Raw genomic sequence first — 27,638 nt, 5'->3', positions numbered from 1 at the left:
GAAGCAACTATTTGCTGAACATTATAAAATAGTTGAAGATGATATATATAAACATTATAATACCAGAATTTAAAACCGAGGAACTAAAAAAACCACTCAGTGATATTATCGATGAATATTATCCTAAAATCATCAAGTCATGGAGAAAACTGAACCCACCAGCAAATATTCTCAAACATAACAATGACCTGCACCATGGTGGTCATCATATTTCACCAGGAATTTTTAATATAACATCAACTATTGCAGGTAATCTTTTGTTGGATTGTCTCCACATTAATGGCTGAGGAATTTTGTTTATTATAAGGAGATAACTGATGATCATAGAGTGCTTGATCCAGAATTAAGAGTTTAAGAAATTAATCAGACTACAACCAAAAGATCTGCTGGCCCATTATGCAATGGCAGATCTGGGTCTCTGTCATTTGCAGTTGGACTTATAAGTGAGTATAACGGTACAATTGCAGACAAGATATCAATTATTGAAGACATACGCTGTGTTGCTGACTGTGGAGGATTAGTCACTCCTCTGTTATCTGTCCATCCTTCTATTCTGATGCCTCGGCAGTAGTTCATACAAGACTCTTCGTTAAGGAAATTGTTTCCATTTCCCTGACATCCACCATACATAAACTCACTGCATCGTCCTGTCTCACTATTATAGTACCAGCGCCTAAACTGGGCAGTGCATGATCCAGGCTCTCTGCTTGAAAGACATGTCTCTGTAAGAAGGCAGAAAAAACAAACAAAAGAAAAACTATTAATCACCATATATTTTTGGTGTTCTTTATTCCACAGGAAAAACTGACAGATGGTCAATGGATAGAGAGATGGATGGATGGAATGAGACATTGGTGAATGTGTGTCTGAATATGTGTATATATGTATCTATGTATGTATCAGAGATGTAAACATTCATAAATGCACATGAAATCATTATATTTCTGTTCGTTCATGCCTATATAAAATGTACTAAGATAAATGCCTGTACAAAATGTAATAAGATACATGCCTATATAAAATGTACCAAGATACATGCCTATAACAAATAAGAAATATAAACTTTGCTTACACTGAAATTTATTGCATCTCAAGTTCAATATCACATTGTGCATCATATCAAAGTCTAACAAAATGAAATATAGTGACATTTTGTGCCATGTCATAAGTATTCATGGAGAGGCCCAAGTGCCAGCCCAAAATAATTGTCTCAGAAGTGCATATGTGCATGCATACATGGGTTTGTGTGTATGGTGTTTCAGGTACCTAAGCACAAATTTGGCTTTTCAAAACACCAATTTATATATATATATATATATATATATATATATATATATATATATATATATATATATATATATATATATATATATATATATATATATATATATATATATATATATATATATATATATATATATATATATATATATATATATAACAGGATATCAGTTATGTTCATCATTTATTTCAAGTGCTTTTTGTCATCATAATAGATGCTCTTCAGGTAGAAAAATTATACTTTCACACTTGTGAGAGTGTAAACTTGCTACACCACTCTTCTCTTTGGTCCGTTCTTTTCTGGGGATTTGTTGGGGTTTTTGTTTCAGATTTGCCTTTCTTGTTTCAGATTTGTCTTTCTTGTTTTAGATTTGGCTTTCTTGCTTTAGATTTGCCTTTCTTGTTTTAGATCTGGCTTTCTTGTTTCCGATTTTGCTTTTTTAAAGTATAATGTTATCAACCTAAAGAGCATCCATAATGATGATGATGTAAAAAAGCTTGAAGGAATAAGGGATGAACATAAGTGATATCCAATCTTTGATGTTGGCTATGCAACTTTGTGGATCTGATGGCGGCATAAAATAGATATGTAGTTAACTCATTTTAAGACTGTTATTACTTGTGCCATCTGTATTTCTTCTACTGTTTATCCTTTGTATATTTCCCCATCATTTAATCATTGTGTTTGTTGTCTGTTTTGAGTATATAGCTGTTTCTTCCCCTCATGAAGAGCTTCTTTAGCTCACAACATTGGGAAACTGTTAACACATTACTGGCTGTATCATGCTGAGGAAATGGGAGCTATGTACACTTCCCAAAGATATGCAGAGGCAGCAGGCCGCAGCTGACCAGGGCAGGTACTGAACTTGTGACTAATATGCATATAGATATCAGAGAACCCAACATGGCTGTATTTGCTCAGACAACATGATTGATGAATGATCTCAAATGATTGACCAATGATCTCAAATGATTGCCCAATGAGCTCAAATGATTGCCCAATGAGCTCAAATGATTGCCCAATGAGCTCAAATAATTGACCAATGATCTCAAATGATTGACCAATGAGCTCAAATGATTGACCAATGACTGTTTGTTAATTTGACATTTTGATCATTGGATATCTGATGCAATTACAATTATTCCACTGAATTAATTCGTTGTTATGTTTTCTCAATTGAAACCAAAACTCAAGAAAAACGGTGTGAAAACTTGACTCTGGGGCTTATCAAAACTGAATGTATGCTGCCGGGGCTGTACAATAAACATTAGTCAACATAAGTCCCTATCTGTATTGTGTGACAATAAGAGGCACGTATCAGATATTAAGAAAACAAAATGTTAGCAGCATATGCCCTGATTAAAAGTAAAAAGATGCAAACAAGAGAACATATCATTTATAATTATACTGCAACACATATGCAAGGAAAATATATGAATTTTTTCATCTTTATGGCTGTGAATGTAACTTTCTTGATAGCAAAGCGTCACGTAAGATTTATAATAGTTGACTGGCTGTGGGTTTATTCAGTAATTTTCAGGTAACTTAGATCAATCAATAACCAGCTGTTTACAGCAATGAATTACCCAGCTGTGTGTACTGCAATGGACTACCCAGCTGTGTGTACTTCAACAGATTACCCAGCTGGTGTTGCAATGGACTACCCAACTATGTGTACTGCAATGGATTACCCAGCTGTGTGTAGTGCAATGGATTACCCAGTTGTGTGTACTGCAATGGATTACCCAGCTGTGTGTACTGCAATGGATTATCCAGTTGTGTGTACTAGTGCATTGGATTGCCTAGCTCTTTGTGTTGCAATGGATTACCCAGCTGTGTGTGTGTTGTAATGGACTACCCAGCTCTGTGTGTTGCAATGGATTACCCAGCTGTGTGTGTTGTAATGGACTACCCAGCTCTGTGTTTGCAATGGACTATCCAACTATGTGTACTGCAATGGATTACCCAGCTGTGTGTACTGCATTGGATTGCCCAGCTCTTTGTGTTGCAATGGACTATCCAACTGTGTGTGTTGCAATGTGTACTGCAGTGGACTACCCAACTGTGTGTACTACAATGTGTACTGCAATGGATTACCCAGCTGTATGTACTGCAAAGAACTACCCAGCTGTGTATACTGCAATGGACTTGCATTACTCCCATCTAATTAAATTCACATGCTTTCAGTCATTCCATGCCTTAAAACAAGCGTAAGCTCTGGTCTCATTAGCCCTAGTGGGGCTGGGAAGGTTTAAATCTTAAATATTACTCAAATACAAGGTTAATATATGAAGAAATTTTAAGAATCAAAGTTTAAGCTTTATTCATGATTCAGGGGTTACTGAAACCTTACCTCTTACACTGCGGCCTGGCTGCACATTACAGTACTCCTCACATTTTTCCTTTGTTTGGAAATTATTATGGTTGCCAAGGCAACCACCATAGGTGAAGGTCTTACAGGAAAAGGTTGCAACATCATAGTGCCATTTGGTCTCTGCTCGTCTGCAGGGTCCCATGTCAGGTTCCAACTGACACACTGGAGTAAACCCACCTGAAGTAAAAGAAGGTAAAAATAACAAGGTCATATAGTAACATTTTGGTCTCTGATCTTCTGCAGGGTCCCATGTCATGCATAAACTGACATACAGGAGTCAACCCTCCTGAAATATAAAACCTATAGCCATTCTGAAACTATTAAACAACTGGATATAATTTCTACCAACAGTCCAACCTGGTCAAACAGAGAATAATCCAAAGTGTACCATAAAATATACATGTACTGCCTTATAGTGAAGTTAATCATACATATATTTTTACTACCCCTTCATGAGTGTGTGTGTGTGTGATTTGGATTTTTAACGTAGCTTTAACAATTTTTCAGTCATACTGCCATGATGTCTGCAGTGTGGCAGTTTATAATGATGCCTAGCATTGGGGCATCATGTCGCAGATATGTAACATGATGTCCCACCCAGTCACATTATCCTGACAACAGGCAGACCAGTCCTAATACTAACCTCTTAATGCTGAGTGACAAGTGAGGCAGCTGTTAGTACCATTTTTGTAAGTCTTTGGTATGACTCAGCCACCAACCAGTCCTAACACTAACCTCTTAATGCTGAGTGACAAGCAAGGCAGCTGTTACCATTTTGTAATTCTTTGGTATGACTTGACCAGGGATTGAACCCATGACTGCCCACATCCAAGGCGGATGCTCTAACCACTAGGCCACCAGAGTGGTCTCTACCCCTCCATGAAATGGGATCCATCAGCATACATAATTATGAAGGTCCTTATAGTGAGGGTATGTTGTACATTTTATCACTTTAGTACTGAACTAGCAGACAAGTTTTCATATTGGACAGAATGAGTCAGTTTGTCAAATATGTGGTCCCAGGTGGTAGAGTGGTCTAAAGAGCTCCCCATTAAAGATCACTGCCATCTCACCTCTGTTTGCAAGGGTTTGGGCTAGACCAACGTGGGTATGTGACAAAGCTTGCCACCAGCAGCTTGCCATGGGTCAGTGAATCTAACTGGTGTTTTCTCTGGTTCTGCTTTAACCAGTTATCTATGTATGACCTATCATATACTTGGAACAGGCATTAAACCCAAAACAACAGCAGTTATCTATGTATGACCTATCATATACTTGGAACAGGCATTAAACCCAAAACAACAGCAGTTATCTATGTATGACCTATCATATACTTGGAACAGGCATTAAACCCAAAACAACAGCAGTTATCTATGTATGACCTATCATATACTTGAAACGGGCATTAAACCCAAAACAACAGCAGTTATCTATGTATGACCTATCATATACTTGAAACAGGCATTAAACCCAAAACAACAGCAGTTATCTATGTATGACCTATCATATACTTGAAACGGGCATTAAACCCAAAACAACAGCAGTTCATCGAATATCTGTTCAGTACAGGTTTTCACTTTACTTCATTTAACAGTCTTCATCAAGGAAAATATGTGAGAAGTTTTAATGCAGTTGTTGTTTCTTTAAAACAAGGAACCCATATTTTTGTCAAGCCAGCCCTTTCTATTTTGGGAAGAAACAAAAAGTAACCATAAGTACCATGAATTGTATACTATATGCCAAACTCCACTTTTAATATTTGTCCAAGTTGTTAGGTGAAATTACCACACAGAAACCATTTTTTCTTCTTTCAGTAAAAGAAAAGAAACATGACCTGTGACCTTTGGACCAATAAATCAATAGGTTTCTACTTTACCATAAGCACAAGCAATCAACAATGTTTGGGCAAGGTCTGTGATGGAAAACTACTGTTTCTGAGATGAAACTTTTTATGTTTCTATCAGTAACCTTGACCTTTGACCGTCTGACAACCAAGTGCAAGTCATCCAAAACGTTTGGTGAAGGTATGTCATGTAGAACTAACAAAATAATGCAAAAACATTTGTTTTTTTTTAAAAGTTAATAACCTTGACCTTCAACCTTTTGATTTGAAAATGAAAATTGTACTTCCTCATAGCTAGCGTAAACCATCTGACAAGTTTTGTAATGTATATGGTGAAGAACTGGAGTTATTTTGCAGAATTTCCATTTTTCTTGTTTCAGTCACGCCTGTCCTTGATCTTTCAGCTTTTGCACCTGAAATCAACAGGATTCCTCCTTACCCAAACTACAAGCCATTCATAGGGGCCCCGATTGGCCGAGTGGTCTAAAGCACTCTCGATTACCGATCACTGCCATTTCACCTCTGTCTGCGAGGGTTCGAGTCTTGGATTTGGCTAATGTGGGTATGTGAGAAAGCTTGCCAGTAGCTTCTCATGGGTCGGTGGTTCTTTCCAGGGTTTTCCCGGTTTCTTCCTCCACGATTAATACTGGCCGCCATGTATAGCCTATCGTGTGCTGTATTTAAACTGGAGCGGATAAAAGGTATGAAGTACTCAGTTGCCACATTTTCTATTAGTTCCAAGAAAAATAACATGCGTGTTTCTGGTTTCATGCTGGAAAAGAATAGATTGCTCAGATGAAATAAGATTTCTTTTTTCTCATTTTTCTCCCTCCATTTACTGAAAGTAAACCACTTACCATAGTTTCATGACCTAATTTTATTCATTTTATAATATACTTTGTCAGCATAACTCAACAAAATATGATGTTATGTGATAGATATGTAGTGCCTATATAAGTGCTTAAATAACTTGATTTTGATATAAATCATGCTTTCAGTTTGTCTTATTCAAAACATCAAAGGTCAGCATATTGGACAGTTCAGACATCTGTATTGATAAAATTAGTGAACCCTGAAAGTGTTCAAGGGAAAAACAAATTAGGTATTATTTTTCCTATTTTAAACTAAAAAATTCAAATTATAACTTGAAAATAATTAGTGATTAATGACATTTAATTTATGAAATGTCATGCATTAATGTATATACTGCACATGCATAACATAAAAATAACAATTATTTCAGTTATTTTTAAATGAAACTCTATGTTGGGGTTGGGGGGTAAAACAAATTAGGTATTACTTTTCCTATTTAAAACTAAAAAATACAAATTATAACTTGAAAATAATTGGTGATTAATGACATTTAATTTATGAAATGTCATGCATTAATGTATATACTGCACATACATAACAAAAAAATAAAAATTATTTCAGTTATTTTTAAATGAAACTCTATGTTGGAGTTGGGGGGGGGGTAAAAAAATGTAGTCATGTAATATTTGACTGTTACAATTGCATAAGTTATCATTTCTGAGATAGAATAATCCTTGTCTGTACAATAAAACTTAATCATCCCATAAATGAACCATCCCAGAATGTTCTGGAAAGTTCCTGACTATGAGAACACAGACCCAGTCTTTTCCTCCATGTCACTGGCTAATGTACATTAGCCATCATCATTTTAGGACAAGACTTACCCATGGGACAATAGAGCATGGTGCATCCAAGGTGTGAGGCTTAAAGGAGAAGGAAGGGGTGTACTCTGTAAAAAAAACTTATGGCCCTTACTAAACCCTTTGGAAAGCTCCCTGACCATGGCTTAGTGGGGGTGGGGGTGGGGGGCGGTGACAAGATATATAGGCAGAAGGTACCCCTGCAAAGTCTCTCCAAGTTGAGAGAATTTTCATGTCTCTTGAGTCTGAGGGTGTGGGACACAGGCCTAAGGGAAGAAGACAGTAAACTTCATTTACTGCTTTATCAAAACACTAGATCTCTTATTCCTATACCACATGGGTTGACAGGTGGGAGAAGGCTGGTTACCATAAGGGAGGAGGTGATACCACCTCAGGCAGTTCTGCATCAGACTTCTGAGAATCCATGAGGACTGACAAAATATTTTTGTCCTGCTGTAATTATTTCTTAAAATCTGTTTAAAAAATTTTTCTGCAAGGTGAAGAACTCTGCATTACCCCAAACCTGTGACTGAATAGTCCTCAACAGGATTACTTCCCTTTTCTAATAGGCATCCTGGCCAGTACACTATTCTTCTGCTTTTAGTAGTGACAGCCATTTTCAATGGCAGATCAGCATCAATTGTAAAATTTTAAATGCATTCTAAGCCTGGAGGCTTTCCGTGAATTTTCATCTAATTCTGCTGCAAAATTTGTGTGAAGAAGTCATTTAAATAAACTTTGTGCTTTCAGAGGTGTCAGCCATACTGGATGGTGGATCAGCATCATTTTTGCAAATTTGAAAACCCTCCATGCCAGGATACTTTCCATTGAATTTGGTCATATTCTGTTGAACATTTTTTGAAGAAAAAGTCATTGAAAAGATTTCTATTTTTAATAATGGTGACCATATTTCATGGTGAATCAGTGTCACTTGAAAAACTTTGTAGGTCTTCCGGCTGTGATCATTTTTGTTTAGAACTGGTTAACGTCAAGTGCTAATAAGTGGTTTTGGAGAAAGAGTTTAGGACTAGTCAGCCTGGTATCAGAATAATGTGACTGGGTGGGACATGATGCTACATGTCTGGGGCATGATGCCCCAGTGCTAGACATCACTATTAACTGTCACACTGCAGACATCGTAGCGATATGAATGAAAAATTGTTAAAGCTATGTTACAAATCCAAATCTCTCTCCCTCTCTCTCTCATGCACGCACGCACGCACGCACACACACACACACACACACTGCATTGGTGAAGAACACAGTAATAGAAACTATATCTGTATTAAGATACATAATATAGAAGCAAAACTACTTTATATACAGTGTAAATATATCTAAGTACTTTTGTTGCTGGTGACAGTAACCCTTCTTTCTCAGTTTTCCCTTTACCCTCTTAGTCTTTGGATATTTATTTATTTATTTGGATATTTATTTATTTATTTGGATATTTTATTTATTTATCTGGATATTTATTTTTTTATTTGGATATTTATTTATTTATTTTATTATCCATGTCCCTTTATGTCAAAGTCTCAGAGCCATTCAACTGCTGATGAAGATTATGTGTGACCATTTCAAAGACCTCAAACCAAAATCAGATCCCTAAAAAATAACCTGCAATATTGTGACAAATTTCATCTTGCATTCTGCCATATTTATTGAAAGGAAAAGCAAAACAAGAGGCTCAGATGAGCTTGGCATAACTCAGTTGGTAGTTGATATCTGCCACCTTGTCATGTGAATCTAAATTTGGCATTAAGTGTATGTGTGTGTGTGTGTGTGTGTGTGTGTGTGTGTCTCTCTCTCTCTCTCTCTCTCTCTCTCTCTCTCTCTCTCTCTCTCTCTCTCTCTCTCTGTAGGTATGTATCTATGTAGTATGTATGTACGACCACAAAATAGATGAATGTCCCCCAAAATTATTTTATACTATTTTAATTAAGTTGTTCTTCATCTGAAGCTAAAATTTTAAAGAGTATAAGATAACCCCACTTGCCTGACACTGGCAAAATGACATTTGAACTTGTTCTGCTTGGACACCTTGCTGCACAAGCCTCTTTGGTCTCAAACTTGTTGTCATTTCCCTGGCAACCTCCATAGATAAATTGCTCACATCTGTCACTTGTCCTGTTGTAGAACCAGCGTGGGAAATAAGCTAAGCACATGCCTTGCTGCTTAGGCTGCTCACACACGGGTAAATTTCTTGACGGTTCCACAGGACCTGATGAGATTAAGAAAGGTCAAGCACATGGCTATAGAAATCATATACTAAGTTATTATGAAACTCGTGTGTGTGTGTGTGTGTGTGTGTGTGTGTGTGTGTGTAAAAAGTGTTTTTTGGGGAAAATTAGTAATAGCTACAAATACAAATATGCATTTTAAATAATTAGTGTGTAATGTTACTAAATATAAGAAATGACATAAATTAATGTACAATGCATACAGTAACATTAAAATGATGTTTCAGGTCATACTAGCCACAGTCAAACTCTATTTAACCAAACATATCCAACATACTTCAAAATACTCTTCAATTTCAAGCAACAAAATCTCTTGAAATAAATTGATAAACTTGGATATGGTTTTTACAAACAAGATATATTTCTCTCAAAGCAAAATTACTGAACATACTTAAACATGTACAGAAGTTCTGAAACTTAGATACTTTTTTTGTGTGCATCAGGGATGGTTCTTGTTGTTAAATTTAGAGGCTATATTATATTACCAGTATTGACAAATTCCTATTAGAGGCTACGTGATATTACCAGTATTAATAAATTCCCATTAGAGGCTACAGGATATTACCAGTATTAATAAATTCCCATTAAAGGCTACATTATATTACCAGTATTACTAAATTCCTATACAGTGTTTTGCCTAAGGAATATCATGTTCATTCACAAGACGAGTCTTTTAAATGCAATAATGTTATCATATTATTATCAACTTTGAGTGCTATTTCTTATATTGCTATTCCATATAAGTGTTCAATACAGGTTTTCACTGCATTTCATTTGATAGATTTGGTTATTCATATACTAAGATGTATAACAACTTTTCATGTAGTTGTTTCTGTCAAACCAAAAACTCCTTTTGTCAAGCCCACCTTTTCTTTTAACCAGAAAAGATGTACACAGTAGAAACTTACAAAAAGTTAAGCTTAACTGAAAGAAGAGTCTTTCAAAAAGGCTGAAAGTCTACTATATGAATTTTTTTCTGGGAATTTAATATATGAACCTTTATTTTTTCGAACTCCTGAGTGCTGAAACCATCTCTGATATTTTTAAGAAAAACCATTTTCAAATAAGCTACTGTTGCAGCCATATTGGATTTAAGACTTGTACTATTTTCATTCAGAAGAAACTAGATCCAAATTAGAAGATTTTTTGGTGAAAGCACTATCTTGATATGACTGTTCATTCAGAAATAATAGTGACAAGATTTCCAATATCTTCATTGTGGCAGCCATATTTGAGGTCAGATCAAACAATGTTCATTCTGGACTAATCATAATTTGTCTTCTGGTGAAAACCCCATATCAATATGGCTTTCCAATGAGGAGGAATATAAATAACAAGCTTTTCAAGATGGCTGCCATGGTGGCCCTATAGGATGTAGTGATAATAAGATTTTCAAGATGGCTGCTGTGGTGGCCATGCTGGATGTTTGAAGAATATATTTTCACACAGGACCAACTAGACCTTGGGATGAATGTGTGTTTAAAATTTCAAACCAATCCTCAAGTTATTTTAAGATAAGCTTCAATAACAAGATAGTGCTAATGGACAGATGGGAATTGGACGATGGACAGTGGACATCAGGACATTCCTTTAAGCTATTTTGGTCTATGACCAATAGAGATAAAACCTTAAATAATGACCTTAACCTGTGTGTGTGTGTGTGTGTCTGTGTCTGTGTCTGTGTGTGTGTTTGTGTGTGTCTGTGTGTAGCCACAAAATAGATGAATTCCCCCAAAAATTATTTTATACTATTTCAATTAATTTGTTCTTCTTCTGAAGCTGAAATTTGAAAGAATAAAAGATAACCCCACTTGCCTGACACTGGCAAAATGACATTTGAACTTGTTCTGTTTGGACACCTTGCCGCACAAGCCTCTTTGGTCTCAAAGTTGTTGTCATTTCCCCGGCAACCTCCATAGATAAACTGCTCGCATCTGTCGCTTGTCCTGTTGTAGAACCAGCGTGGGAAATATGCATAGCATGGCCCTGGCTGATTAGGCTGCTCACACACAGGACCTGGCGAGATTAATGAATGTTAAGGGCATTGCTATAGAAACCCTATACCAAGCTATTATGAAACAGGACATCTCTAGGTAAGTTTGGGTGGAACAAGAGAGAGCTACACTAGGCCCTGATTAATAACACAAAAACTGTTCTTAGTCCCACCCTTAAAGTATATACATTTAGCCCCACCCTTAAAGCATATACATTTAGCCCCACCCTTTTAAAGTATATACATTTAGCCCCACCCTTTTAAAGTATATACATTTAGCCCCACCCTTAAAGCATAAACATTTAGCTGGCATTACAAGGGAAGAGAATCAGTGCAGTCAGCATCAATTCCTGGGTCTGCTCTTACCCCTCTGGTATCCCATCCCTAAAGTTATAAATTGGAAACCCTTGAGAACATCATGCAAGGCAGATGTGCTGGCAAGGTGGTTGAGGCAATGGACTGGTGACTAGCATGTTATAGGTTCAATACTAACCATCTGATCAGCCAAGATATTCCGTAACTACCCAAATTCCCTGATTTGTTTTAAGGTCATGCATATTTTACTCTCAGTCATTAAATCTTAAAGTGTTTTGGGGGGAAAGCATAAAAAAGATTTGTTTTTAGATTCTTAAAAGCTACAAAACCAAAATATACATTTAAAATAATTAGTGTACAATGTTACTAAATATAAGAAATGACATAAAATAATGTACAATGAATGCAATAACATTAAATGATGAACGTTTCAGACTGCTCAAGTGGCTTAGTGGTTAGAGTGTCTGCCTCTGATTCAGAAGGTCGCAAGTTCGAACCCCAGCTGAGTCATACCAAACAATTATAAAAACGGTACTAACAGGTGCCTCACAAGGCGCTCAGCATTAAGAGGTTAGTGTTAGGACTGGTCAGCCTGGTGTCAGGATAATGTGACTGGGTGGGACATTATGTTACATGTCTGTGGCATGATGCCCCAATGATAAACATCACTATAAACTGCCACACTGCCGACGTTGTAGTGATATGACTGAAATATTGTTAAAGCTACGTAAAAAAATCCAAATCTCACACACACACACACTCATACAGACAAACACACAATTCAGGCACTTTAACATAACACTATCAAATTCTATTTAAACAAACATATCAAACATGCCTCAAAATACTCATAAATTTCAAGCTACAAATGTCTAGAAATAAACTGATAAACTCAGATATGGTTTTTACAGATAAATGCAAAATTATTAAACATAATTAAATATGTACAGAAATTCTGAAACTTAGTTATATTTATTGTGTGCAACTGAGATGCTTTTTGTTGTTCAAATTAGAGGCTACATTATATTACCAGTATTAATAAATTCCCATTAGAGTATACATTATATTACCAGTATTGACAAATTCCCGTTAGAGTATACATTATATTACCGGTATTAATAAATTCCCATTAAAGACTTTATCATATTACCAGTATTCATAAATTCCTATTAGAGTATACATTATATTACCAGTATTCATAAATTCCCATTAGAGTATACATTATATTACCAGTATTAATAAATTCCCATTAGAGGCTACATTATATTACCAGTATTCATAAATTCCCATTAGAGTATACATTATATTACCAGTATTAATAAATTCCCATTAGAGGCAACATTATATTACCAGTATTAATAAATTCCCATTAGAGGCAACATTATATTACCAGTATTAATAAATTCCCATTAGAGGCTACATTATATTACCAGTATTAATAAATTCTCATTAGAGGCTACATTATATTACCAGTATTAATAAATTTCCATTAGAGTATACATTATATTACCAGTATTAATAAATTCCCATTAGAGGCAACATTATATTACCAGTATTAATAAATTCCCATCAGAGGCTACATTATATTACCAGTACTGACAAATTCCCATTACAGTATACATTATATTACCAGTATTAATAAATTCCCACTAGATGGGACATTATATTACAAGTATTAATAAATTCCCATTAGAGTATACATTATATTACCTGTATTAATAAATTCCCATTAGAGTATACATTATATTACCAGTATTAATAAATTCCCATTAAAGACTTTATCATATTACCAGTATTCATAAATTCCCATATAGTGTTTTGCCTAATTAAAAGCACGTTCATTCACAAGACTTGTCTTTTAAATATAATTATATTATCATATTAATATCAAATTAGAGTGCTACTTGTTATATTGCTATTACTATACGTACTCAATATAGGTATTCACTGTATTTCATTTAATAATATTTATTACTCTTCTTGGAAAATTTGTAACAACTTTTCATAAATTGTTTATTCTGTGAAACTAGAGACTCCTTTTGGCAGGCCAACTCTTTCTTTTTACCATGAAGGATAATACATACAAGAAACATACTAAAAGTTAAACTTAACTGAAAGAAGAGTCCTTCAAATAGGCTGATAGTCAACTATGTGAAATTTTCTTCTGGGAATTCAATATATGAACCTTTATTTTTTTAAAACTGAAATCATCTGATCTTTTCTTTTTATAGCAAAAACCATTTTCAAATAAGCAACTGTTACAGCCATATTGGATTTAAGACTTGTACTGTTTTCATTCAGAAGAAACTAGATCCAAATTAGAAGACTTTCTGGTGAAAACACTATGTTGATATGACTGTTCATTCAGGAATAACAGAGACAAGATTTTCAATATCTTCATTGTGGCAGCCATATTTGAGGTCAGATCAAACAATGTTCATTCTGGACTAATCGTAATTTGTCTTCTGGTGAAATCCCCATATCAATATGGCTTTCCAATGAGGAGAAATATAAATAACAAGATTTTCAAGATGGCTGCCATGGTGGCCCAATAGGATGTAGTGATAACAAGATTTTCTAGATGGCTGCCATGCTGGCCCTAAAGGATGTAGTGATAACAAGATTTTCAAAATGCCTGTCATGGTGGCCCTAAAGGATGTCACATCAGCAGCATTTTCCTTTAGTAGCAACAGACACCATACATAACAAGTCTTTTTAGCATAACCAAATGTCATTATGCCTTTCCATTGACAAGTAGTGATAATAAGAGTTTCAAGATGATTGCCATCATACCATATTCTATGTTGGATGAGCACCGTTTTTATTTAAGATTAACTAGATATCATGAAAAGTCTTTGAGCAAAATCCCTTGTTGATATGACCATCTATTCAGGAGTAGTGATAATAAGATTTTCAAAATGGCTGCTGTGGTGGCCATGCTGGATGTTTGAGCAGAACCATTTTCACACAGGACCAACTAGACCTTGGGATGAATGTGCTTTTAAAATTTCAAAGCAATCCTCCAGTTATTTTAAAAGAAGCCTCAATAACAAGAAAGTACTATTGGACAGATGGGAATCGGATGATGGACAGTGGACATCAGGCCATTCCTTTAAGCTATTTTGGTCTATGGCCCATAGAGATAAAACCTTAAATACTGAGCTTAACCTAGGACCTGTTTAGATGTATATATGGATAGACATACACATGGACACAAAAGTCATCAATATGTTGAGCTTCTACCAAGGTAGGTTTGACAATGACTCCTTTACATGTAAATTTAAACAATTAAGGGAATTTTAACTATTGACAGGTACATACAAAAGGTAAAATATGAAAAACATGAATGAAGACATTTATAAAAGTTTCTCCTAATTATATTTGTTTCCAAAAGCTTAGGCAATTTTTAAAAATGTGGAATGGCTTAAACGGGAATGAATAGTACATGTGACAGAAGCAATACATCAGTTGGAAATGATTTGAATCAATCTCTACCATTTAAAGAGAAATCAAATATTGAACAGGGTAAGAGATGCATTTAAAATCACTGGCATATGTTACATATACTGCAAATGAAAATATCAATTAAGAAAGATTATTGCACAACAATTGCATACAAAGTTCTTCCAACTCCATCCCTTTTGCCCATTCATATAATATATTAAATACATGCAACTTAATAAATATATAACTTGTTCTTGTAAATACTATCACTATCTATTTTGCTGCAATGTGTAAGATTTTATTTTACATATCATTGTTTCTTATTACAATGAAGTACAGCCCACATTTTATTTAAATTGATACTTTATGTTTATACTTTACTGACATAAGCATAGCTTTGGTCATGTGGTGAGAGAGAGAAAATGAAAACAATGGTGTGTGTGTGTGTGTGCAGCCACAAAAGAGATGAATGCCCCCAAAAAGCGATTTTACAATTTTTCAATTAAGTTGTTCTTCTTCTGCCCCTAAAATTTGAAAGAGCAAAATATAACCCCACTTGCCTGCTACTGGCAAAACAGGATCTGTACTTGCTCTGCTTGGGCACCTTCTTCCACAAGCTTCTTTGGTCTCAAAGTTGTTGTCATTTCCCTGACAACCGCCATAGATAAATTGCTCACATCTGTCACTTGTCCTGTTGTAGAACCAGCGTGGGATATAAGCATAGCATGGCCCTGGCTGATTAGGCTGCTCACACACAGGACCTGATGAAATTAAAAAAGGTCATGGGCATTGCTATAGAAACCCTATACCAAGCTATTATGAAACAGGACATCTCTGGGTAAGTTTGGGTGGAACAAGAGAGAGCTACACTAGGCCCTGGTTAATAACACAAAAACTGTTCTTAGTCCCACCCTTAAAGTATATACATTTAGCCCCACACTTAAAGCATATACATTTAGCCGCACCCTTAAAGCAAATACATTTAGCTGGCATTACAAGGGAAGAGAATCAGTGCAGTCAGCATCAATTTCTGGGTCTGCTCTTACCCCTCTGGTATCCCATCCCTAAAGTTATAAATTGGAAACCCTTGAGAACCTCGTGTAAGGCAGATGTGCTGGCAAAGTGGTTGAGGCAATGGACTGGTGACTAGCATGTTATAGGTTCAATACTAACCATCTGATCAGCCAAGATATTCCGTAACTACCCAAATTCCCTGATTTGTTTTAAGGTCATGCATATTTTACTCTCAGTCATTAAATCTTAAAGTGTTTTGGGGGGAAAGCATAAAAAAATTTGTTTTTAGATTCTTAAAAGCTACAAAACCAAAATATACATTTAAAATAATTAGTTTGTAATGTTACTAAATATAAGAAATGACATAAAATAATATACAATGCATGCAATAACATTAAAATGACAAATGTTTCAGACTGCTCCATTGGCCCAGTGGTTAGAGCATCTTCCTCGGATTTGGGAGGTTGCTGGTTCAAACCCAAGTCAAGTCATACCAAAAGCTTATAAAAATAGTACTAACTCACTAGGCACTCAGCATTAAGAGGTTAGTGTTATGACTGATCGGTCTGGTGTCAGGCTAACGTGACTGGGTGGGACATCATTATACATGTCAGTGGCATGATGCCCCAGTGCTAGACATCACTATAAACTGCCACACTGCAGACATTGTAGCACAACACACACTCACTCACACACGCACACACACACACACACACTTCAGGCACTTTAACATAACACTGTCAAATTCTATTTAACCAATCATATCAAACATGCTTCAAAATATTCATAAATTTCAAGTTACAGATGTCTAGAAATAAATTGATAAACTTGGATGTGGTTTTTACAGGCAAAAACAAAATTATTAAACATAATTAAATATGTACAGAAATTCTGAAACTTAGTTACATTTATTGTGTGCATCTGGGATGCTTTTTGTTGTTCAAATTCAAGGCTACATTATATTACCAGTATTAATAAATTCCCATTAGAGTATACATTATATTACCAGTATTAATAAATTCCCATTAAAGACTTTATCATATTACCAGTATTGACAAATTCCCGTTAGAGTATACATTATATTACCGGTATTAATAAATTCCCATTAAAAACTTTATCATATTACCAGTATTCATAAATTCCCATTAGAGTATACATTATATTACCAGTATTAATAAATTCCCATTAAAGACTTTATCATATTACCAGTATTCATAAATTCCCATACAGTGTTTTGCCTAATTAAAAGCATGTTCATTCAAAAGACTTGTCTTTTAAATATAATTATATTATCATATTAATGTCAAATTAGAGTGCTACTTGTTATATTGCTATTACTATACGTGCTCAATATAGGTATTCACTGTATTTCATTTAATAAGATTTATTATTCTTCTAGGAAAATTTGTAACAACGTTTCATAAATTGTTTATTCTGTGAAACTAGAGACTCCTTTTGGCAGGCCAACTCTTTCTTTTTACCATGAAGGATAATACATACAAGAAACATACTAAAAGTTAAGCTTAACTGAAAGAAGAGTCCTTCAAATAGGCTGATAGTCAACTATGTGAAATATTGTTCTGGGAATTCAATATATGAACCTTTATTTTTTTTAAAATTGAAACCATCTGATCTTTTTTTAGCAAAAACTATTTTCAAATAAGCTACTGTTGCAGCCATATTGGATTTAAGACTTGTACTATTTTCATTCAGAAGAAATTAGAGCCAAATTAGAAGACTTTCTGGTGAAAACCATTTCCTGATATGACCACCCAATCACGAATAATAGTGACAAGAGTTTCAATATATTTATTATGGCAGCCATATTGAGGTCCGATAAACACCATTAATGTTTCTGACTAACCAGATTTCATATTCAGACTTCTGGTAAAAAAAAACAATGTCAAAATGACTTTCAAGTGTGGGGGAATAGTAATATCAAGAATTCAATATGCCTGCCATGGCAGCCTAAATGGATGTAAGATCAGCAGCATTTTCATTTAGCACCAACAGACAGCATAACAAGTCCTTCAGTGAAAATGACATGTATATGACCATACTTTCAGGAGGAGTACTGATAACAAGATTTTAAAGATGGCTGCCATCACAACCATATTCGATGTCAGATCAGCACCATCTTCATTTTTATATCAAACAGGTATTATGATAAGTCATTTAGTGAAAAACTCACATTGATTTGACCATCTATTCAGAAGGAGTAGCAATAGCCGGAGTTTTGAGATGACAGGTGGCCATAGTGTCAGGTTTCAAGGCAATTTAGGGAGAAGCAGCAATAACAAACTTGTGCTAATGGACAGATGGGCATCAAACATTGGACATTATATACTGGGCCATCCTGTAAGTTCTTTAGTAAATACATGCAACTCAGTATTTAACTTGGTCGTGTAGATACTATCCCTATTTATTGTGCTCACAGTAATGGGTATGATTTTATTTTACATAATCAATCATTCTTATTACAATGAAGTACAGCACATTTTATTTTAATTGAAACTTTATGTTTCTACTTTACTGACAGAAGGATAGCTTTGATCACATAGTGGGAGAAAGATAATGAAAGTATTGAGTTCTGAATTTGTACATGTAAAGATAAAACCCATTATAACGTGATTCTGCTTATAACACGATGGCAGCATGGCTCCCATATTTTAATTTAAGGTGACCTCTCTTTTTCACATCCTAAATATATGCTCGAGGAAAAGCTGATTGTTTGTATCCCTATGTAGATTATATGATCAAAAGGTTAGTTAAAACTGATGACATTGAAAGTTTAATGTCATTTTCTATGGGAAGTTTTTCAAAAAATTTGTTAATGTGATCCCGCTTATATTGCAATGTTATTCTTTGGACCCTGAGCATTGCATTATAATGGGTTTTACTGTATGTATATATTGTATATAGGTATGTATATATTGTATATAGGTATGTATATATTGTATATAGGTATGTATGTCACAAAATAGATGAATGCCATAATACTTATTTTGTCCTATTTCACTAAATTTGTTTTTCCTCTGCCCCTAAAAATTGAAAGAGTAAAAGATAACCCCACTTGCCTGACACTGGCAAAATGACATTTGAACTTGTTCTGCTTGGACACCTTGCCGCACAAGCCTCTTTGGTCTCAAACTTGTTGTCATTTCCCTGGCAACCTCCATAGATAAACTGCTCACATCTGTCACTTGTCCTGTTGTAGAACCAGCGTGGGATATATGCTAAGCACATGCCTTGCTGCTTAGGCTGCTCACACACAGGTAAATTTCTTGATGGTTCCACAGGACCTGATGAGATTAAGAAAGGTCAAGCACATGGCTATAGAAATCATATACTAAGTTGTTATGAAAAAGTACATCTCTGGGTAATTTTGGGTGGAACAAGAGAGTGCTACATTGGTGAAGAACACAGTAACAGAAACTATACCTGTATTAAGATACATAATATAGAAGCAAAAGTACATTATATACAGTGTAAATATATCTAAGTACCTTAGTTACTGGTGACAATGACCCTTTAACCTTTAACCTTTTTGGATTTTGTTAAGATGATTTATATCTTTCCAGCAACCCTTTTGTGGAAATTAGGGACACAGAATGGCTATTTTTTTAGAAAGCAGGGGGGAAAGTAGCGTAGAATAAATGGTATATATCTGAGAAGACAAATATTATGAATTTTATATATGTTAGTATTTAAAATAAATAACAATCTAATATGCATACAAAAACATGAACATAAGTATGCTCTTACTCATCAAAAAGCTTTAATCCACACTGCCAATATCTTCTTAAACACCCAGCTGCACAGCACAGACTGTATCTCAACTTACTTCACCACAGCCACTCATTCATGATGTGTGCAATTGATTTTTAACATAAATTTTGTATAAAGTAGGAATCGCAGCACCATTTTGGAAGAAACAGTTAATCTGATAAAAATGAGGGGAAAAAAGGACTCCTAGAAAGCCTGAATATGGTGCAGAAAAGATTAGCTAAGAAATTATAATTTTTCATTTGCATCACAAATCAAAGACTTTTCTAACCTAAAGCCTTAGTATTGAAGATGTGGCTAATTTATTGTCTCTTAAATGATGGATCACCTAAAAATAGATTGTACAGTACATGTATATATCATCATGGGATAGTACTCAACTGCATGGGAATTTGTTTCAGAAAAAAGTCTTAATAAAGGAACCTTCCATTGAAAACAAAATGAATTCTCAGCACATATTGATAATTTCACAAACAAAGAATTGATGTTCTATTGTCCAAAATGAATTTCCAGGAATTCAAGATAACACATTCTTCTTATCTGTTTAAACCAATCGGTTATATTAGAATATTAAGCTTGTCACATTAGCTACTGACAAAGCAGCCATGCTGGATGTAATATTGTTACAATTTTTATTTAGGACAAACAGGCAACCATAAGACTTTTGGTAAAATCCTCATGCCAATATGACCATCTATTCAGGAAAATGAGGAACAAGATTTTCAACATGTTCTTTATGGCAGCCATACTGGATGTTTGCAGGGTACCATTTTAGTTTAGGTCCAAGTAGATATCATAAGAAATCTTTTTGTGAAAACTCTGTACCAACATGACCATCAATTCTTGACAGGTAGTGATAAGATTTTCAAGATGGCCACCATTGGGTCTATATTGGCTGTCAGACTGGCATTATTTTAATTCTGGACCATTTAAAGGCTTCTGGTGAAAACAACATGTAATAGGATTTTTCATTTAGGTGAAATAGCTACATGATGATTTTGAAGATGGCTGCAGTTGTGCCATATCTGATGTCTGATCTGCCATTTTCCTTCAGGACCAACTAGATATCTTAAATAACCTTCTGATGAAAACTCCATGTCAATATGACTTTCCATTAGGAGTAACAATAACAAGTTTTTCAAGAAGGCTGCAATGGTGGCCGTTCCGGATATCAGAACAGTACAATTTTCATTTAGTACCAACAGTTCAACCAGACATCATAAGAAGCCTTCTGGTGAAAGCCTTATGTCAATATTACATTCCATCTCAGAGGTGCAAAGACAAGATTTTCAAGTAGGCCACTGTAGCATGCATATTGGGTATCAGATTAGCGCAAGTTTTATTCAAGACCAACTAAATAATATAAGAAGTCTTCTAATGAAAACCCCATACTGATGTGATTGTCCATTCAGGGGGGACTAGCAATAACAAGACTTTCAAGGTGGCTGCTGTGGTGGCCATGTTGGATGTCACATTGGGACCATTTTCATTTAGGCCCAACTAGACCATATATAATGTCTTTTTGTGAAATCACCATGCTGATGTGATCATCCATTGAGAAGGAGTAGAAATAACAAGATTTTCAAGCTGGCTGCTGTAGCAGTCATACTGGATGTCTGAGCAGCACCATTTTCATTTAAGACTAAATAGACCTTGGGGTGAATGAAAGTGTAAATTTTCATGGCAATCCTCTATGTAGTTTAGGAGGAGCAGTGCTAGAAAACTTGTAACAGAGGATGAACAATGAATAATGAATGATGGACAATAGGTCATCTCATCAGTTCTTGTGGTCTATGGCTAATAGCACAAACAATAGTCTATAGCTGAAAAGAATTTCATGAATGCAAGCTGAGGCCATTTCTTCCTTGTAACTGTTGAGTGTTAAAACCATCTCCAATATTCTTCAGTAATAACAAGATTTTCAAATTAGTTTCTGTGACAGATATACTGGATGTCAGATATGAAACCCAGATCCTGATCAGACAAGTTTCAAACTGGCTTGTCATCATGCATTTTTTCTAAAATATAATGGCCTCATATGAAACTTCCACATCCAGAATATGGTATTGTTTCTATAGCTTTTGGGAAAGATATTGCATGTATTTTGAAACTATGAGTATGGTTTTACATCTTCTATAGTCCTAAGCACTGAATCACATCACTTCTCCCTTTCTCTCTTGCAAATGAATTTCAGTCTGATGTACAAAATATTCATTAGCTATAAATGAAATTGCTAGTTGATGATATTTTTATTTTATGATGTTAAGATGGTGAGGGTATAGAAATACTGCTTCATCCACTAACTACATACTTCTTTCCCATACTGAAAAATGCACGGTCAGAAATCAATCCTGAAAAACTTCATTCTCAATAAAGGTAGAACAATGGTGATTCCAAAAGTGGGGATTACTTGGTCAGATGTCATATAGACTCAAGTCATGGAAAACAGCCAAAGTTGTACACTTCCTCTGAGGAATATTTTGCCGTATAAATTTAAACTTAAATATATTTCTGACTGCATCAAGTCAAAACATTTAGAGGTAAGTGATATGGGGGTCTCAGGACTACCTTTAAAATCTGACACTATCAATTTTTTTTCTTCTCATTAATGCTGAAGTTAGCTTTGTATCAGTAAAATATACTAGGTGTGTTAGTGTGTGTTAGTGTGTGTGTGTGTGTGTGTCAGTCAATAAATGGCAAAGAAGACCAAGAAATGGAAATGGATGGAGCTCTTTGCACAGTGACCATTAGCCTTGTAAACTATACCCCAAGTATGAACTTTCCTCAAGATTTGGTAACTGTAGATAGTGGGATTGAATTATTGTGAAGAAACAATCTTTCTTTTATCAGTCAAAATAAGCTGTATCTTTAACCTTTTGACCCCAACAGATATGATTCTTCTTGCCCTAAGTGCAAGAACACTGTGTGTTAACTGTTGATGGTGGGAAATTCAAGATAAAATTTGTGCAGAAACCTTTGTTCTTGTTTCAGTCCAGAGACCTTGACTATTGAGGTTTGGCCACAAAATCAACAGGCTTCTTTCTTCCCCCAAGTGCAAGCCATCCACAAAGTTTGGTATCTATAGATAGTTATTGAAAGTCAGTGTACAGGAGCCATATAGGTAATAGTTTTACAGATGGACAGATGGATGGTTCTACACAATCCTTATTGGTGTGCATCAGAGATGTGCAACAGAACTTTGGTTTGCATGAGCCTGCATTTTAAGGTCTTTTGCCCAAAAGGCTTCATTTTTTAGGCAATGAGAGTAAAGTGTTGTGCCTAAGAACATAAGAACATAATAAAGAAACTGACCTGGTCTAGCCTGGCAATCAAACCTGGGAGCTCTTGCATAGGAATCTAGCACACTAACCACTGAGCTACCATGCCCCTCTCATATATGCTCAACCTTATGGCAGGTGTATACAAGTCAAAAGCATAGCTGATTGAGACTGGCATTAATTTTGTAGAGACAATACAATTCTGTTAAAAACCAGCCCTAATTTTACCTCCAAATTTATCAGTCTTTAATTTACACTGTCAAAGTATGACATTCCTTGCAGATGACAAATGTATCTTTTAAATGAATACAAATTTATCATCACTAATAACCAATCAGGCCATGGATTCCCTTAAGAAGTTAGACCAATTAAAATCCTGTTGTTTTTTTTCTTCACATCTGATTCACATCATTTGGAATATAAAATATACAGTGAATACTGGCTGTTCTTTTCCTGAAATATATAAAAAATTGTGATATGAAAGACTGATCCAGACGAGGGCATTAAGCATTATCCAGGGGAGATAAATCTGATAAGAAATGAAAAACTATTCTTCTCTTACCTATCCTGACTACATTGCAGTTCTCTTCACAAGCTTCACGTGTCTCAAAATTGTTGTCATTTCCTTCACAACCCCCATAGACAAATTGCTCACAATGTCCTGAAGTCGTGTTGTGAAACCAACGAACGATATAGGCTCTGCAATTTCCAGTCTTCTGTTCTTGCTCACATCTGGGCATCTTCAGCACAGTGCCCCTTTGATCTAAACAAAGAGAATCAACATATGCTGTATTTCTCATACAATAAGCACAGAAGGCCAATCTAGCAACTTTTCAAAATGCTTGAGATGAGTTTATTATCAGAGGAAGATGTTGTTAGTAAAAGATTGCTACAAATCTTGCAGAAGTAGTGGGCCTATCATAAATAAAATATGGTAAATTAAATGGATTACTCAATGTACTTGCTTATAAGTCAAGTCAAACTGCAACAAAAAAAAAAAGATCCTGAGTTGCTATGGCATAATGCACCTGCAGATCAGGGTCTATGGTGTTCATTGTAATGATTAATCCTGGCAAACTGCATTGATCAGCTGGCACGTTATGTGATGGCAGATCTGGGTCTGTGCAGTTTGCAGTTGGACTTGTCTTATAAGTGAGTATAGATGGTAGCTTTTTACTGAGTGACTATAATCATGGACAAATTTAAATCTTCTAGCTACAGATCATGATCAAAAACAATTGTTTTGCAGTCCATATTCAGATCCAAATCATACAGGAGATTGGAAATTTGGTTTTAATTAAGTTTCTTTATGAATAGGATCAGTCTAATAAGAGTAAGGCCATGAACATCACAAATTAGAATGTTTTTAATTTAATTAAGTGTATTTATGTACTTGATGAATGAATTCAATGCAAGTAAATGAAGCTGGAGAAATTTCACTCGTATAAGATCGTATTAAATGAGCCACTCCACACTTATGGTTCCTCACACACAGAAAAGTAAAATTTTATTTTAACTACGATACTTGCTAATAAGTCAGATTCAACTGCAAACTACAGAGACCCTGATCTGCTAGCACATTATGTAATGGAAGATCAGGGTCTGTGCTGTTTGCAGTTGGACCCAATATATAAGCATATCAGGTACCTGAATAAATAAATAAATAAATAAATATATATATATATATATATATATATATATATATATATATATATATATATATATATATATATATATATATATATATATATATATATATATATATATATATATATATATATATATATATATATATATATATAGTTTGTTGTTTATATACATATATGTAGTTAAAAAGTAGTATATATATTAATATTACAACTGGTAGGTAATTATTTGTAAAGACTGAGACAGTTTAATAACAGGTAAGTTGAACTTAAACCACATGACTTTTAATATGTTCAAGCAGAGTTTGATGTCATAAATTTATCTTCCCTTTTAAAACTTTACCTGATCATAAGAAATAAAATGATGATGTTTTAAATAAGTAAAAAGGCTAATGTCTGTGATGAATGGCTGAAGTGCAACACAAAGTAATATCAGTTTATTTCAGTAAGTTTGGAATTGGTCCCAAGCACTTAAAACGAAAACAAAAATTTAAAAAAAAATTCAACTGAGAAAAATCAATCATAATCAATGTAGGGAAATAAGTAAAGATAGTTGATAATAAAATGGGGTGGGAATGTACTCCATAGCAACTGTAAAAAAAAATAAACATTATTAAGGAATTTATTTCCTTAAAAATTCTTTGATCGTAAAAGCATTCCTCATCAATTCTGCAAAAAATAAAATTCTGCATCATTCTAATCATAAACTGAAAACAGATTCTACAGGAAATCTGACTACCAATAACTTTAAACCAAACTTTTGTTTTACAATTATGAAGTATTGATAATACTGATTTAGATTATGTTACACAGTTTGATGGTCATGTTTGAAGTATATGTATATTGTACTTATGGCAATAAGTACAGATGTGTGCACAAATGTATAAACCTGATACATCTGATCTGATTTTGGAAGCTTTTTCCTGGCTTACTGTAACATGCAACTCTCTGGGTACTTATTGTACTAAAAACCTATCTTGCAAGACTCACAATAGCAAGAAGAAGAAAAAAGTCCATCAGAGGAACTGATGCTTGAATGTGCATAAAGAATTTCCAGGAATTCAAGAAAAGACCATTTCTTCTATTTAACTGTCAAGTGTTGAAACTATTTCTAATATTCTACATCAACAAGATTTTCAAATTACTTGCTATGGTACCATTTTCATTCTGAACAAAGCAGACATCATTAAAATCAATACTTGATTCAGGACTGGCACCATTTTCATTTTGGACTAACTTGGTGAAAGTCCCATGATATAGCCATCCATTTGGAGAGGAATAATTGTAGAAATAAAAAAAAATTCAACACATAACTTTAGATACAGGAGGAGTAGCAATATCAAGATTTTCAAGATGGTTGCTGTGGCAACCATGTTAGATTTCAGGTCAGCATCATTTTCAGTTTAAGATCAACTTGAACATCATAAAAAGCCTTCTGGTGAAAACCCTTAAACAACATGACTTTCTGTTTTAGTAGAGTTGTCACAGTGACAGTAAACTAGAATTTGGAATATAATTTGAATATAATTTGCAGATCCAGCGTTTTTCATCCCAGTTACCACAGACTGTTCTAAAATTTAATAGGGATTTAGAGCTTCACTAACTTTTAGTACAACTTTTCTCATCTCTCTCGGACTGGACAGAATCCACAAGTTACAGTGAATTTAGCAAGTGCTTCTTGTACGAGAGTTGCATGTTTAGCAATTGATTATATGGTTTATAATATAACAATGGCAGCAGTACAAAATCTGTGGTAACTTCAAGCCACACACAAAATGTTATGCTTGTTACAATACCTCCACCTAGTGCAACATTTGGAATGATCTCTTAATCTCTTTAGCAACATGCACACCCACCCACCCCAAAGAAAACCACAATGCCAAACAACAACAAAAGTTCTTTTGCCCTTCTCGTTGCAGTATGGATGAAGGAAGCATGTTTCCATTTAAAAGTAATGAAAAGAGTATACATGTTTAAGGAAATAAATTTAACCGCAACGAGCAAAACAAAAACAGAAATGCAACAATTAAATTTGCAAAAATAGAAACTGTATGGCATGCATCTGCTAAGTTTTTCATAGTAAATGTGAATTATCAAAGGACCTTGACTGTTAACAGGGTGGTTCCTGTGACAGGGCATACAAGTCATAAAACAGCTATACGGAATGTTTTATTCCATCAGAAGTGCTGTAATATGTTGCTAAAAACCAGAATATTTCTTTAATAATGTATTAAATCATTGTTCATAAAATCTGTTTCAAAAATGTTATTTTTTGGGGTTGTGTAAAACTAAATTTAATGATGCAGTACTTAATTGTTGCTATTACATAGTTAACCTTTCTAGGATGGATGTTACTTCAATCCCTACATTGAGAATACATCCTCCCACAGGGTGACTTTCTGCAGGAGGATTCAAGAAAATTACCCTATGACCTAGTACATGCCCAGAAGTCCTCATCTTTCTTAGGATCATGTCTATTATGGGACATCAGTGCAGGGTGGGAGGATGACATCTGGCAATAGCAACATGTAAGTATTGCACCATTAAAATTAGTTTCACTACCCCACTCACATACCCATGACTACATTTTAATATTAGCAATACATAACCTGTTGCTATTGTGTAGCAGAATTTGCAAGTTTGGTGGAAGATTGATACCCCACCCCCCAACAAAAAGAAAACAAGCAACTATTTACTCTTATGGTAAGGGTGTCCACTACGAGTATGATAGTATCCACCTGGGTAACTTT

At 34.7% G+C, this 27,638-nt stretch overlaps 1 protein-coding gene across 2 annotated transcripts in view; it reads right to left on the bottom strand.

Annotated features, from left to right (window-relative positions):
- The window catches only part of LOC149804337 (papilin-like), a 469,456-nt gene that overhangs the window by 64,657 nt on the left and 377,161 nt on the right, over positions 1 to 27,638 (bottom strand). For both annotated transcript variants that reach the window (XM_089939015.1, XM_089939025.1), the window contains exons 19-25: positions 23,805 to 24,005; positions 19,256 to 19,480; positions 15,725 to 15,925; positions 11,228 to 11,428; positions 9,169 to 9,393; positions 3,636 to 3,833; positions 495 to 722 (exon numbers count right to left, since the gene is read on the bottom strand). In XM_089939015.1, the coding sequence (XP_089795141.1) occupies positions 495 to 722; positions 3,636 to 3,833; positions 9,169 to 9,393; positions 11,228 to 11,428; positions 15,725 to 15,925; positions 19,256 to 19,480; positions 23,805 to 24,005 (1,479 nt within the window). The remainder of the gene's footprint in view (positions 1 to 494; positions 723 to 3,635; positions 3,834 to 9,168; positions 9,394 to 11,227; positions 11,429 to 15,724; positions 15,926 to 19,255; positions 19,481 to 23,804; positions 24,006 to 27,638) is intronic.

Source organism: Sinohyriopsis cumingii, chromosome 2 (assembly GCF_028554795.1).
Source record: "Sinohyriopsis cumingii isolate HCF-2022 chromosome 2, ASM2855479v2, whole genome shotgun sequence".
NCBI classification, from domain to species: domain Eukaryota; kingdom Metazoa; phylum Mollusca; class Bivalvia; order Unionida; family Unionidae; genus Sinohyriopsis; species Sinohyriopsis cumingii.
Note: the sequence above shows the minus strand (reverse complement) of the source record. Positions and strands in the feature narration are given on the sequence as shown.